This window comes from Herpailurus yagouaroundi, unplaced genomic scaffold (genome assembly GCF_014898765.1).
Source record: "Herpailurus yagouaroundi ecotype Mexico unplaced genomic scaffold, PumYag 267, whole genome shotgun sequence".
NCBI classification, from domain to species: domain Eukaryota; kingdom Metazoa; phylum Chordata; class Mammalia; order Carnivora; family Felidae; genus Herpailurus; species Herpailurus yagouaroundi.
Window position 1 is genome coordinate 1211549 of NW_024412484.1, and position 15028 is coordinate 1226576.

General features: G+C 63.5%; 1 protein-coding gene across 3 annotated transcripts in view; it reads left to right on the forward strand.

Moving 5' to 3' along the window:
• The first annotated feature begins 3124 nt into the window (after nucleotides 1–3124).
• OLFM1 (olfactomedin 1) overlaps nucleotides 3125–15028 on the forward strand; it is a 37388-nt gene continuing 25484 nt past the window's right edge. The window contains exon 1 of one of the 3 annotated variants that reach the window (XM_040461516.1): nucleotides 3125–3368. In XM_040461516.1, coding sequence (XP_040317450.1) covers nucleotides 3273–3368 — 96 coding nt within the window. In that variant the 5' untranslated portion in view covers nucleotides 3125–3272. The remainder of the gene's footprint in view (nucleotides 3369–15028) is intronic. The other 2 variants (XR_005786472.1, XM_040461518.1) reach the window with 2 other exon arrangements.

A 15028-nucleotide genomic window follows, 5' to 3' on the forward strand; every position in this document is an offset into this window, starting at 1 on the left:
CCAGCCTTCTGTCAAGTTCAGGTCCGATCTGATACCTCCAGGCTGCAGAGCATGTGGGGGATGATCTCATCCTTACGCATCGGTGCCTGCTTATCCCTCCTGCTTGTGTCCAGCCGCTGAGCGTGTGCGCGTGTGCCCGGCACGGTCCCGGGCGTTTCCCTCGCCGTGGCCCGCACCCCCCTGGCGGGTCGGCGCTTGGCGTTGGCACACCCGCACAGGCGGACGGCCGCCCCCGGGGACGACACTGGCGGTTCTGGGCATCGGCTTCTGTTGTTGTTCTGATCAGCGTGTCATCTTAAAAAACCTGCTTTACCAAGATGTACTGCACGTAGTGTACAATTCACCCAGGGAAGCGTGTGATTCGACGGGTTTTTGGTAGATTGCATCGTTACTTTCAAAGCCGTGTGTGTGTCGACCCTTCGCCATTTTCGCGTGTCCAACTCGGTGGCGCTAGTCCCATACATGATGTCGCACAGCCGTTACCTTCTTCCAGTTCTGGAACTTGTTCATCACCCCACACAGAAATTGTGTCCCCATAAGTCATTACTCCCCGCCGTCCGTCCCCGGGCCCCTGGCGGCCTCTGCTCTGCCTTCTGTCTCTACGGCCTGATTCCTCTTGGGCCTCGTGGGAGTGGATCCCACAGGGTCGTCCTTCTGGGTCCGGTTTACCTCTCTTGGCACTGTGTTCTCTGGGCTCACCCGCAAGCCCGGGTCAAAAGCTGGGACAAAAATTTTAAAAATTTTTGTTTGAGAGACAGAGAGAGAGAGAAAGAGAGAGAGAGAGAGAGAGAGAAGCGCAAGGAGGCTTCATGCTCAGCACGGAGCCAGACACAGGGCTCGATCCCATGACCCTGGGATCATGACCCGAGTCGCACACTGGACACTGGACCAACTGAGCCACCCAGGCGCTCCCCCCTCCCTTTGAAAAGCCGACTAATATGCCGGCACCCAATATACTACCTTGTTGATCCACCCTCTGTCGCTGAGTTGTTTCCATTTCTTGGCCATTGTGCATAATGCTGTGGTGAGCTTGGGTGTAGACATATCTGTTCCAGACTCAGGTTTCCATCCCTTTGAGCACACCCCACGGTGGACTTGCTGGGTCATTAGAGTCGTGTAGTTTTGAAAATAAAACCAATTCCTGCTCAAGTCAGACCTTCGGTCTCAGTCTACTTGAGGAAATCGACACAGCCTGGCCTCTCTGTTCCACAGGAAGAAAAGCCCCAGGACTGGAGCTCACATCCCTGACCCGCGAACGTGTCCTCTTCCGCACATGAGGACACCGGCAGCAGCCCCAGGGCATTGACACGGAGGTTGAAGGGGACGCTCAGGCAGTACGCCCAGGGCACGGAGGGTGCTGGGTGAACTCTCAGAGCCTCTCCCTAGTCCTTCCGAGTTTACTAAAGGTTTTTTTTTTTTTTTTTAATGTTTATTAACTTTTGAGAGGGAGAGAGAGAGAGAGAGAGAGGATGAGCAGGCGAGGGGCAGACAGAGAGGGAGACACAGAATCCGAAGCAGGCTCCAGGCTCCGAGCTGTCAGCACAGAGCCCGACGAGGGGCTCGAACCCACGAACCGTGAGATCATGACCTGAGCCGAAGTCAGACGCTTAACTGACTGCGCTTAGGAGGCCCTGGTACGAGCATCTTTCATTCCCATTCTACAGGAGTGGAAACTGAGGCTCGGAGAGCCTCCCCCTGGAAGGGCCAGGACAAGACACCGGCCCCTCCAGCTCCCGGAGCAGCCTTCTCTCCACCCCCCACCCCTGCAGCCTCTCTCAGCCTTCCAGGGAGCGGAGGGGCTAGGAGCTCACAAACAGCTCGCTTTCACTCTCAGGCCAATGAAAGCCGAAGAGGGGCTGAGAGAACAAAGAGCCCCCAGGGCCTCACCTCGCCTCGCATCTTCTCCCAGGGCCACCTCCTCTGGGTACTGGGCCCACCCTGCCGGACGACCTACCCCAGGAGCTCTCACCAGGGCCCAGGGGGCACTGCCCCTCCCCCACCTTCTCTTCCCAAGGTGCACGAGCCCAGCTCCTGAGCCGGTGCCCACAGGGTGCCTCCTCCGTCAGGGGGCTGCACGGGGACAGGCTGGGAGTCCCCGCTCGTCCCTGCTCACCCCTGCTCTGGACCTTGCTGGGTGACACATCAGTTGCCCCCCAACACTGTCCCCCTCTGCGATGTGGGAAGATCGGACCGGACCACCCCCAGCCGCTCTGTATTCTGGGATTCTCGGGCCTGGAGCCTCCTTCGCAGAGTTTATTTCCACAAGGCTGACCACTAAACAACGGGACAGAGACCAGACAGACGCCTCTAAACTCCTGTGGCCACCTTCACTTCCCAGAAAACAGGTGCCTGGAGACTCTCCTCCCCAGAAGGGAGCGTTTAAATGGAAAATGTGGCCCCCAGGACCAGCCGCCCTGGTCTGGGACTCGTAAATTCCGCGGGAACACATGTAAAAGGACAAGAGGGAACACAAGGCAGACCCCCGGGGACCCCTACAGGGCGTGTGCCCCCCACTCCCCCGCCCCGCACACAACCGTGAACACAAGGACACGTCCTCACCCCCACACCCAATGGGACAGGGGCCCCAGCACACGTTCCGTTCCCCTTGCACCCCCACACTGATCACCCCGGGACGACAGGCCTGAGCCCCGGTCGCCCCGGCACTCCCGCCCCCGGGACATCCTTCCTGGGTCTGAGCGTTGCTCTGTCTCATTAAAAGGTGACCCCCAAGGGCATGTTCAGCTGCCATCTCTGTCCCTCCCGGAGATGTGAAGCCCGCCTGCAGATCCTCCCCCAGCGTCCAGGCCCCCCACCCCCACTCTGCCTTTCCCCCATCCCAACCCCAGGGGGTCCGGGGCCTCCCGCAGCTGCCGCCAGCCAGGATGGACTCTTCTGTCCGAGTTAAATTTCCCCCGCCTTTTTGATGTCACATCCTGTCCCAGCCTGCTTCCCCGCCGCCGCCGCCCTCCCCACTCCCGCGCGCGAGCGTGGCGCGCGGGTCCCTCTGCGCCACCCGGCCGCCTTCCTCGCAAACTTTTGGCACCCCCCGCCCAGGCGCGCCCGTGCGGGGAGGGGGGGTGGGGGGGAGCGCGGGAGGAGGGGCCGCGGAGGGCCGCGCCCCGCCCGCCCAGGGACAGCGGGGACAGCGCGCAGGACGCGCTCGCCATGCAGAGCGGAGGCTCCGGGTGCTGAAGGCGCGGGGCCAGCAGAGCCGGGAGCGCGTCCGCGTCCGCGTCCACGCAGCGCCGGCGCCAGCACCGGGGCTCCTGCATATGCCAGGACGGCGGCGGTGGCAGCCAGACATGCAACCGGCCCGGAAGCTCCTCAGCCTCCTCTTCCTCGTCCTGATGGGCACCGAACTCACTCAAGTACGTGCGTCCAACGCCATTTTCCTTCTTGCGAGCGAGGGAGCGCGGCGTCCGCGCCCAGCGCGGGGCCGGCCAAGTCGGGGAGCGGCTCCCAGCTCCGCGCCCGGGTGGGGAGGGGGCCGGAGCGCCGCGCACCCGGCTGGGAGGGAGGGGTGCAGGCCGACGGAGACCGCCGCCGTGCGCCCCCACCCGCGGAACCCCCAGCGCCGGCCCAGCTCCGCGGGGGGGAGGGGGTGCCCCTCTCGCCTAGGACCCCCAGCCTCCCACCGCCCTGAGAAGTTCAGAGGGCGGCATGGTGGCACCCTGGGCGGGGGAGACAGAGCAGGGGGTCCGAGCTCCTGGCATTTCCAGCCGAAGCTCTGAGTCCCACCCCCCACCCCCACCCCCCTACTCTGGAGCCTCCTGTGTCTCAGCCTTTGGGTGTAATGCTGCCCTTGGGGCTCCCCCCGAGCAGGGGGTGGCAATTGTGCCTCCGAGGCCAGACCGGGAAGGACAGGCGGCGGGAGCAGGGCTGGGCGCATTGTGCACTCAGTGTGGAGGCTTGGGGGGTTGTGGCCACATGCGCGGCGTGAAGCGTGAGGGCCGTGTGCGCGTGTGGGGACCGCTGGGCGTTTGAAGCGGGCTCGCTTGCCCCCCCCCCCCTCGAGCAACGTATCAATAGAAAGCCCATCTCTGGCTGGTATTCTCCATCTTAAAAATCCGTTTCGGAGCTGGCAGGTCTGGGAGGAGGAGAGGGCTGTCTGGGAGCGCTGGAATGGGGGTGTCTCCTTGGCAGCGGGGTGCTGGGAAGACGCTGCCAGCTTCGGGAGCCAGGCTGCTCGGGGGTGACATTAAAATGCCCTTTCGATGGTGCCACCGTGCCACGCTCGGAGCTGGAGACACTGGCCCTTTGGAGCTGCGGGTCCCGGGGGCGGACGGGGCCGCCAGCACCTTGCCGCAAGCCCCCAGCGGCCCCTGACCCTCCCTCCCTCCCTCCGCCTCCCTCCATCTCAGGAGAAAAGAGGAAACAAAGAGAGAACAGAGGGCAAGAGGAGGATCACGGAAGAGAAGGCTCTGGAACAGTCTTCCCTTGTTCTGCCTTGAAGCCCTTGCCGGCTCCCTGGCTCTGCCCGGGAGACGCAGCTCCAACCCCAGCGTCGCGAGGGTCCTGTCCCAGCCGCCCTCAGAGACCCCTGCCCCGGTGCCATCGGGCGGTCGGGTCCCCTAGAGAGGTGCCTCGTGGTCTCTGGGAGAGAAGTTTCCTCGGCGGTGGGGAGAGCCTGGCCGAGGCCAGGCTGGTGTAGCACGGACAGTTGCACACGCGCACGCACGTGCACACTCACACAATTACACTCCACAGACGGGAGCACACGTGGGCAGCCAGGCAGGTAGTGAGTAGCGTGTGCCTTATTTAGACATTTGGGGAGAGAGAATGGCCGCCCCCAGCGCCCTCCGAGCCTTAACGGCCTCCTCGCTTCCAGGCACCCCGAGTCTCCATTCCCAGACCACGCAGGCTTTTCCTCGAGAGGTCTCCTCCTCAGGTCTGTGTAAAGATCCCCTGTTCTTGGAAGAAACTTTCGGTCCGACTTCAGCTGGAAGCTCTGTCTCGGTGGCGAAGGCGTCTGCCCGGCCACGCTGCCGGTTCCGGCCCCCGGGGGGTGTCAGCCAAGCCCTGTGCACGCACACCTGCCTCCTCCGCCTCCTGCTTCCGGGTCCCCTTCAGGACCCAGGCCAGCGCCCCACGACCGCGCCCTCCCCTGGGCCAGCCAGGGGGGCTGATGTTTTCTGAGGCTGAGCTGTGGGATGTCTCAGGGGACTGTGTCCCTCGGTGCAGCCAGGAGGCCTGGCCCCTCCCTCCCTGGGAGGTTAGAGAGTCCCCTGTGGGAGGCCCATCGTCCCGTATCCCGGCGGGATCTTAGAACAAAGGCTCAACCAGGTAAGCTCGCTCCCGGTTGTTCCCAGCCTGTGAAGGGTCAGAGAGTGGCCACCAGTAACCTGTGAGGTGGGGAGTGGAGTGGGGAGCAGGTGTGGGCCAGGGCTGGGCCGCGGTCAGTCTGAGAGCTACTAGCACAACCACGCTCCGAAGTCTTGCTCTCTTGATCCCAAAGTAACCCAGCCCTAGGCAGCCAGGTGTCATGAGCAAAGCCAAGTGCACTCGTCAGTGGCTGAGATAAGCCAACAGAGGGCGGGCCGAGCACCCGCGGCTGAGCCGCGAGGTGTCTGTCTCCCCCCCCCCCCACACCCCGCCTCCGTTTCTCTCCCACTTTCTGTAAGTGGCCCCCATGGCCACACACACCCCCCTTCGAGGCCTTTCCAGGGACGTGCCCACAGGGCTCCAGGGCCACTGCGTTCGCGGGTTAGCCCGCGTTGAAGCGGGAGCGAGTCAGGAACGTGGGGCCGGTACCCGCGCTGCTTGAAGGGTGCTCGCGGCCGGGCAGGGGAGAGGAGCGCGTGGCCGAGCCACCTGTTTTCCCGACAGCTCGCTGATGATGAGCCGCGCCACCGAATGCCAACCAGTGACGGACGGCCTACTACGTGCCAGGGCTGTGGGTCCAGGTGAAGCTTGTCCTCAGACAGACAGGCCTTTCTTGGCCTTATTCCGTGATTTCCAAAGAAAGGCTGGTGCTTCGTGCTTCCTGGGAAGGATTTTGGGAGTGTCCCAGCGGGGCACGGGGGAGCCGCCCCCTCCCTCTTGGGGGAGTCAGGCTGTGGGGCCTCCTGGGCTCCAGGCCTACCTGGTCCACCGATAGAAGCATGCTGCCTGCATATGAAGGTGTGAAATGAGCGGGGGCTCTGTAGCAACGACCTTGACCCCAGCTGCCCGCGCTCGTACCCCAATCCCACCAGGCGCCATCGAGGTGACCTTGAGGGAAGCTCTTAACCTCTCAGCCTGCACGTCCGCCTTTTCGTAACCGGATGACTCTGGAAGAGGTGGCCTCACACAGACCCTGTCCTGCTCGGCCGCTAACTCGCCCTCCCCGTCTCGTGTTGTTCTCGGACGCCAGCTGGCCGGGTTTAGCGCAGTCAGACCTGGGCTCAGGGTGCGGACGCGTCCGAGCCCTGTGGTCTGGCGTCTGGGCCGACAGGCTTTGTGGGACCCGAGGCTTGGCAAGGGGCAGGAGACCGTGTGGGCCCAGGGCTCTGGGGTCGGAGCGGGGCTGAGTGTCGGGGAAGGTGGCGGCCTCGGTCCTGAGGCTGGGCGAGCGTCTGGCCGTGAGCAGGCGGGGAGGGGGGCGGAGGGGCTACACGGAGGCCGGCCAAGGCAAGGAGGAATGGGATTTGTTGCAACAGAGACGCAGAGCTTCTGTTGTTACCGCGAGCCCCAGGCCGGGCTTGGCCTTTCTTAAGGACGCGAGCCCCCCACGCGCACACCCGTGACGGCCTTCCGGCCCTGAACAATGAGCAGGGTGCCCTTGTGGCCTGCTGTCGCTGTGGCTGGCACGGCCGGGCCGGGAGCCGGAGCCCAGATGAGAGCAAACCCCGGCCCCCTTTGGGGAGGGGTGGGGGTGCTGTGGACGGACAGGGCGGGTGTCCCAGAGCAGCTGGCGTGGGGGTTAGCCCCCAGAATCCCACCGGGACCCATCACTTCAAATCCGTCCTCTCCTCCTGAGATCCCGCCGGTCCCGCTGTAGAAAACCCAGCCCGCTCCCTGAGCCGATGTAACTAGACTGCAACAGCCCCGTTGTGTGGCCTGCTCTAGACTAACCTTGGGCCGATGACCCCACTCACCTGGACTCCCCCATGGGTGCCCTGGACGCTGGAGTGCGAGCGGAGGCGGGGTGGGGGTTCGGGAGCACCGGGGTCTCGTCCCAAACCGGTCAGTTCACGACACACGGCATGTAAGGCGGCCGGCGGGTTGGTAGGCCACCGGAGAGGAGCCCTCCGGATTCCCAAGTGGCCGCCTTCCGGGCAGGAGGGCGCCGTGACACCCGGGGGTGGGGGGGGAGCATCACGTTGTAGATCGTCCTCGCTGATGGCTGCTTCAAGTCCGAAAGCAATGTGCAGGATCCTCCCCGCGCTGACTTCAGCCTTCCCCGATAAAAAGAAAGGTAATTTTCTGCCTTGGGTTGTATTTATTACTAAAGTTATCAGGCCCTGTAATCAGTATTAACATCACCGTGTAAAGTAATACAAAACTAATTACAAGCTAAACTGAATTAGACGCATATGGCAACCGTGAGCCGGGCTGACAGGGACAGGAACCGATTTTCGGCGGTGGAGAAAAGCACCGAGGACGCCCTGCGTACCCCGAAGCCGGCAGCCTGAGGGTCCTTGCCACGGCAGGGCCACTTCCGCTGGCCAGTGTGGCTCCCACTGGGGCTGAGGGAGGGGGCAGCAGGTGGGACCCGAAAACACCCGTCCCTTCACCTCTCGGGCGACCCCCCCACACACACACACACACGAGGAACAGGGGCTGACACCAGCAAGGGGGGGTTCCTGCACCACGCTGCCCGCCAGGAGCGTCGCCTGGAGCAGGAGGCGGCAAGGCCAGCAGCCCGTGCCGTATCCCCACCCTCAGAGTTAGGAAACCGAGGCTGGGGGAGATGACGCAGCCCGTCTGGCGGCCCAGTGTGTAAGTGACAGACCCCTCCGTGTGCTCCCAGGTCCGTCTGACGCCTGAGACACCCGAGCTCGTGTTTCTGTTAAGATGGAGTGAACACATGTACCGCGGAGGGGAGGCTCGGTGCCACAGAGCAGCCAGCAGGGAGGCGCCTGGGGCCGACGCGCCAGACCCCCGAGCTTCGTGGAGCGCCCCTGGGCAGCCCGTCGTCTCCTGCGTCTCCCGCGGCGGGGCCCCGTGCGCTGCCTGCTCCCACCTGCCAGCTTGGCTTTTAGAAGGGGGGGGGGGGCAGCAGGGCACGGGAGCGTCTGGCATGACCCTGACCTTGCGGAGCCCTTCCCACCGCGAAGGGCGGGTGGCCTCGAACAAGTCCCCATGTCCACCCGCCGGGCGTGGGAGAGTGCACACTCTCAGGGACAAAATGGGGGTCCGGGAGGGAGCTCTACGTCTGCTTGACGGCTGAGCCCAGGAAGCGGGCAGGGACACACACACACACACACACACACACTCAGCTCCGTGCGGCTCTGGGCGTGATTCAGACAGCGCTGGGGAGGAGGGACCAGGCCCCTCTCGGGGTCTTCTGGCAAACGCAGCTCCCCCTTCCTCTGTGCCCAGGTTCCGTCCTGGGACACCTGCCAAGTGACTGGGGTGAAGCTGCCGTCTTAGCTCTCTCGGGCAGTGTTGGAAGACGCGAGCTTTCCAACCCGCTTGCTCTGATCCTGGCCACAGGGGTTTGGCCTGTGTGCTCCTTGTGCGCGGTTTAACGACACCTACACTCTGGTGGCCAGGAGGAGAGTGGGTGGCCTCCCTGAGGCGCATCTCCTGGCTCCATCCCCATTCAGATGCGCGGGGCGTGGCGCTCACAGAGAGCATCTCCCTCAGGTCCTGCGGGTTTAGGGGTTTAGGGAGCCGGCGCGACGCCCTCCGGGAGCTTGGACTTGACGGCAGTGACTCCTCTAGTGTGCAAAATGGCTCTCATGGGTGGTTCCGGAAGGACACGAAGTTACTCCCTCTGGCTCTCAGTGATGGTTTGGGTGTCTGAGGGTCGGAGAGGAAGCCGAGGTATATTTATAAACATTATCAGTAGCGGACTCAGCACCGCAGGGTGTCGGTGCTAAATCTGACAGCGAACAAGGTCCCGGAGAAGAAACAGGCAGGCTTTCAGAAACCATCCGCGGCTCTCAGACATGAGTCCCCGAGCGCCGGCCCCGCCAGGTGCAGGAAAGTTCCCGTTCCCTGCCTAGGGGCAGAGTCAGGCGCAAGCGAGCGAGCTGGACGGACGTGGCATCCAGGTACTCGATTTCTCCAGACAGGACACCTCCCTTTGGTAGAGCTGGCTGGGAAGGTTTCTGAGGTGGAGGCCCCCGCCCATCAGGCAGAGTCCTAATCTGTTGGAGGCGGGGCCGGGGGCGGAGCGTGTGCTCTGGGAGGGAGGGGCATCGGGCAGCACCCTGGTCCTGCAGACCTGGCCTTCTGAGCCATGTTGGAATCCGTGAACCCGTGTCCGGATCAATGACTTAAATTCAGCAGAAACCAGACTGCTCTCCTCAGTCAGTTATGGTGACTTCCCTTAATGGGCGAAAGGAAGCAGTAATGTCTGCGGGGCCCCCAAAACCCACGAGCTCAGCTCAGAGGGCGACCTGCCCTCAGGGCCGTCCCGTCCGGGGTCTCCAAAGCGCCACTCCCAGAAGCGGACCCCATTTCCGCTGGGCAACTGAGAGGACACGTGGCCGTGGCCTCCCGGTCTGGATGCAAGCCAGTCTGAGGCAACGTTTATGAAAGCAGCATGGAACTTTCCAGAGGAGGAGCAGAGGGTGTGGGGGGCCGCGGGGAGGGGCCACAAACGGTCAGCTCTCTGAAGGACAAAGAATCGGGACTGAGGGCTAGAAGGGGGCGTCGTGGCTGAGGGAAGAAGCGGCCCTGGTGACAGCTGCGGGTCACAGAGCACTGTCCCATGGGGAAGTGGCTGCTCTTTCCCGGGGGGTTGGAATAGACACCGTGAGTCTCAGCTCCGCAGGACCTCGAGCCCACTTGCATGGACGGCGGAAGGAAGGGACCCGGGAGGAGGCTTTGCAGCAGGATGGGTCAGCTCTCTGCTCTGCAGCCGGGCTAACAAACTTCCCAAGGTGCCCGGCTCCAGACCAGACCTTTCGCTGTTGCAGAAATGTTCTTTCCCAGCAGGAGAGTGATGGAAAGGGCACACACAGGGTGGGGGAGCAGAGTAGCCCCACCCGGCCCCCCTAACCCTCTCCCATTTCCGTCTGCCCTCCCTCTCTCCTCCACCCCGGCTACGTGCGGATAGCTTCAGAAAAATATGCATGCTTCTTCAAAAAACTTTATCTATTGGGGCGCCTGGGGGGCTCAGTCGGTTGAGCGTCCGACTTTGGCTCAGGTCATGATCTCACGGCCGGTGAGTTCGAGCCCCGCGTCGGGCTCTGTGCTGACAGCTCCGAGCCTGGAGCCCGCTTCCGATTCGGTGTCTCCCTCTCTCTCTGCCCCTCCCCTGCTCATGCTCTGTCTCTGTTTCTCGAGAATAAATAAACATTAAAAAAAAAAATTTGTTTTTTTTAAATGTTTATTTATTTTGAGCTAGAGCAAGTGCCAGCTGGGGAGGGGCAGAGAGAGAGAGAGACAGAGGGAAAGAGAATCCCAAGCAGGCTCCTCGCTGTGCAGAGCCCGACACGGGGGCTCGATCCCACGAACCGTGAGATCTTGACCCGAGCCAAAACCAGGAGTCCACCATTTAACTGAGCCACCCAGGCGCCCTGGGAAAATGCACATGCTTTTCCACAGCAAAAGGGCATCCAAACTTTGCTCTTTGGGGTTGTCCCTTTGCCAAGGCCCAGACCTGAGCGAGTCCCTACTCTGGGGACCCGTGCTCTGTCTGTAGAACGGAGATGCTCCGACGTCGTGCCTCCTCGCGGGCCACAAGCCGGGAGGCAGGACCTCCCAGGGCTGGACCATACCACGAGTGGCAAATGCCTGCCGTCATAAGCTGCCAGTCAGCAGTGTTTTGTCATAGCGGCCGGAGCAGACGGACCCCGTGACGTCTGACAGGCAGAGGTGCGCCACGTTTTTGAGCTTGGTCCTGGGAACGGCCGGCTCCCCACATGACCTTGAAGGTCTTGCCGTCTTCCCGAGCCTGACGCAGCAAGAGCATCGCCCATGGGCGGCCGCGAGGATCAAGGGACATGATGCAGCTGGCGTGAGGGCGTCTGGGGCACAGCACCTGCTCAGTTAGTGTTACGGTGGCTATTGAGAGTGGTGAGCGCAAGTGAGCCCTTGCTTCCAGGGAAGCCGTGTGGAAATTGGGATTTAAGTTCCTCCTCAGGAACATTTGGGGTTGGCCGACGCCACGGATCCTTTAATCCAAATGCCTCACTCTTCAACAATGCACAGTTTGCTTTCGGAAATACTGTGTGGCCTCCTAAATCAAATTACACTTGCTCAAGGCTTCTCGGATGACCCTTTCAAATGCATTAAAAGCAAGAGTCTCTCCTACTGGCTCATGGATTCCAGTCCCTGGAGAGGACTTTGGTTTGGGATTAGAGGAGTCAGAAGTGACTTACCTCCAACGTCCAGCTTGTCAGAGCAGCAGTGCAGGGAAGGGCATAGGGGTGCAGGGCAGGGCGGCAGGGGTGCAGGGCAGGGTGGAAGGGGTGCAGGACAGGGCATAGGGGTACAGGGCAGGGCACAGGGGTACAGGGCAGGGCATAGGGGTGCAGGGCAGGGTCGCAGGGGTGCAGGACAAGGTGGCAATGGTGCAGGGCAGGGCATAAGGGTGTAGGAAAGGGCAGGGCGGCAAGGGTGCAGGGCGTGGCAGCAGGGGTGCAGGGCAGGGAGGCAGGGCAGGGTGGAAGGGGTGCAGGGTAGGGCATAAGGGTGCAGGACAACAGGGGTGTAGGGCAGGGCATGGGGTGTAGGGCAGGGCAGGGCCTCAATGGTGCAGGACAGGGCAGCAGGGGTGCAGAGCAGGGCGGCAGGGGTGCAGGGCAGGGTGGAAGGGGTGCAGGACAGGGCATAGGGGTACAGGGCAGGGCACAGGGGTACAGGGCAGGGCATAGGGGTGCAGGGCAGGGTCGCAGGGGTGCAGGACAAGGTGGCAATGGTGCAGGGCAGGGCATAGGGGTGTAGGAAAGGGCAGGGCATCAGTGGTGCAGGGTGGCAGGGGTGCAGGGCATGGCAGCAGGGGTGCAGGGCAGGGAGGCAGGGCAGGGTGGAAGGGGTGCAGGGTAGGGCATAGGGGTGCAGGGCAACAGGGCTGTAGGGCAGGGCATGGGGTGTAGGGCAGGGCAGGGCCTCAGTGGTGCAGGACAGGGCAGCAAGGGTGCAGGGCAGGGCGGCAGGGGTGCAGGCTCACTGTGGGTCAGGAGCAGGGCTATACCCACCACACACCCCTGTTCTGTCTACACACGCCCTCTGGGAGGGAGGGATGTGTATGGTGCCTCTGTTTGCGCCTTTATAAACACAGAAAGGGATGCAGAGGTGGTGAGGAGGGACTGACAGGCGTCAGGCTGGGTGCGAGCCAGCTGTCGCCCCAAGTCCTGCTCAAATTCTCTGAATTCCAGGGTCGGCTCGGCTCCCAGGCAGCTGTAGCAGAACCGAGGCACCGTCCACCGTTGGCAAACCCCGTGGGAGTCACCCAGAGCCCGATGTTTACAAAGACGGCCTCCCAGCCACGCCTCAGGGGACGCCACAAACGCTCCCAGCTCCCCAGTATGGCTGCAGGGCTCACGTCCCCAGGCCGGCCCCCAGTGCCCGTGCGCGGAGGGTCGAGGAGGGTCGAGGGTCGGAGGGGGTCCCGGGCGGGTGGAGCCGAAGCAGCTCGTGGGGCCCGGGGTCCTCCCGCCTCCCGAGTTCCCCGGAGCAGCGTCGGCCCCGTCGTCGCAAACTACCTGGTCTTGGGTTTCTCAGCTGAGGAGCCCGACGGACGTGGTGCCCTTCAAACTTCCTTTGCTTCCTTTTTTTAATTCTATCTGCCCATCTGGACCCTCATCCTCCTCAAATGGGGCTCTGGTCGGGGGGGATTACTTTCGTGTCCAGCAATACCTTCTGAGCACTTGTGCGTCCTTATCAACAGCAGCAGCTGTCATGAGGAGCGGCAGGGGTCCCCGGGGGCACGAGTCCCAGCCCTGCCATGCACTTGAGCCCTGGTCACTCAGCGGAGGGGCCTCCCGAGTGCGTGCTGTCTCCTGCCAGGCGGGGTGACCGGGAAAGGCACCGTTACCGGGCGCCAAACCCGCTCCCGCACTAACGCGCTCCGTCTTCACGGTACCCCGGAGAGAGAGGTCACTATTACTGTTAGCGGGCCCGTTTCCCAGATGGGCAAACTGAGGCACAGCAAGCCCAACCCCTCACAGCTGGTGGCAGAGCCAGGGCTCAAACCCAGGCCGCCTGCCCTGAGTCTGCGTTCTCCGTGCTGAGCGGCTCGTCCGAGACGCCTCTCTCTGGCAGCAGCGTGTTGGCCACTAGTAATAAGAGAGTTTTCATTCACGCTCGGTGCCCGGCCACGGCGAGTGTCCAGGAATCGGCTCCCGTGTTGGTGTCGCTCCTGTCCCGGGCTGCACGGCCGGCTGTATCCAAGCCCTTGCCGCTTCTAGATGCACGGCCCGAGAGTTCTGTAGACTGGGTTGGGCTCGACTGGAGATTCTTTCCGCCAAGGGAGCGGCCACTGCCCGCAGTGGGATTTGAGCGCGAGTGATCTGGGCAGCGTGGCTCGCGGCCCTGAATCTGCTGGTCACGTGCTGGCAGGGGAAGGAGGCTGAGCTCCGGTAGTCGCGTGAATGTGTGGCCTGGTGTGACCTGCATGGGGCGGGCGGGCTCGCCGCGGAGCCTGCAGTACCGGCTCACACTGGGAGGTGGCGCCCTTCCCCAACGGTTGGAACCGGCCACCTGCACTCCCTGGTGCCTCTGGGGAAAACAAATCAGGAAACCCTTCGTGGGGTCTCACACCGGACACCCGACACTCGGGCCAGGACCATCCTGGCTGTCATGGTCCCCTCTCCCGAAGGGCATGGAACAGAGACAGACGCCCTGGGAAGGTGGTGTGCATCTTCGGTGGCCCCCGGGAAGGCCGGATCCTTCCAATCCTGGTGCAGGAAGGGGGATTTATTTTCACCCGGGCAGAAAAGAGTGTGGTGAGTGACCTGGGGGATGCTGCCCAAACTTCCGGGACCCTTAGTGGGAGGGACTGAGGACGGACGGACCCTTCATCCCCTAAAGGCTCCTGCAAATGCTAAAGCCGCGTTCAGGTGTTCGACCCAGTCAGCCCCGTGCCTCGGAGACGTGCGCGTGTCCTGCCGTGATGCCGCGGAGGGCTGGGGACTTAGGTCAGGCTGCCCTGACCCTCCACTTGGGCCCCAGGACTGGGGCTCCTCTCTTGCCCCCAACCACACACCCCAAGGCCCTGCCCAGCTCCACACGCCTCATGGGCGGGGCACCTTCAGCTCTCCTGTCCAGATGCCTGAGCCCAAACCTAAACGCAGCTCCTGCCCTGCCCTCGGACCCCTCCCACCCCAACCCAGGGGCCCACACTGGTGGGTGCTGCATCTGCCAGGAGGCTCCTTTCCTCCCCGAGGCCTTGAGGACCCGCCCCCCCCCCCCCCCCCCCCCCATCCCCCCAAGCCTTCCCCCTTCCACCCTTTTCCTCACCCCTCCCCTCCCCGCGCTGGGGCTGGAGACCCCTTCCCGGCTGGGTTCCAGTGCGGGGCGGCCGGGTTGGCAGGGAGCTTGGAGCCTCCACCCCCCAAGTAGTTCCAGGGCAGCGAGGGCGAGGGCTGAGCGCGCGATGCGGTGGCCAGCGGGGGTCCCAAAGGGGTGCCCAGGCCTCGCTCAGTCCGTCCGGCCGCCGGGAGGGAGCAGCGGCGCCACCAGTCTGGACGCTAAGGCCGCCGCGATTTTAGGACTTGGGGGCGGTGGTCGGATCTCCTCCTTGAACACCCATCTCAACCCCTTGGCGACTGGGGTTTGCAGGCCTCGCTGCCAGCAGCCAGGGGGCGGCGGGGAGCCGGAGCGGAGAGGAAAAATCCACCCATTTCCTGGGCAGATTGCGTCGGCCGCCGCCCGGCCGTGTCCCCGCCTCCCGGCCGCGGCCCCCGCGCGCAGCCCGCGCGGCGCTCAG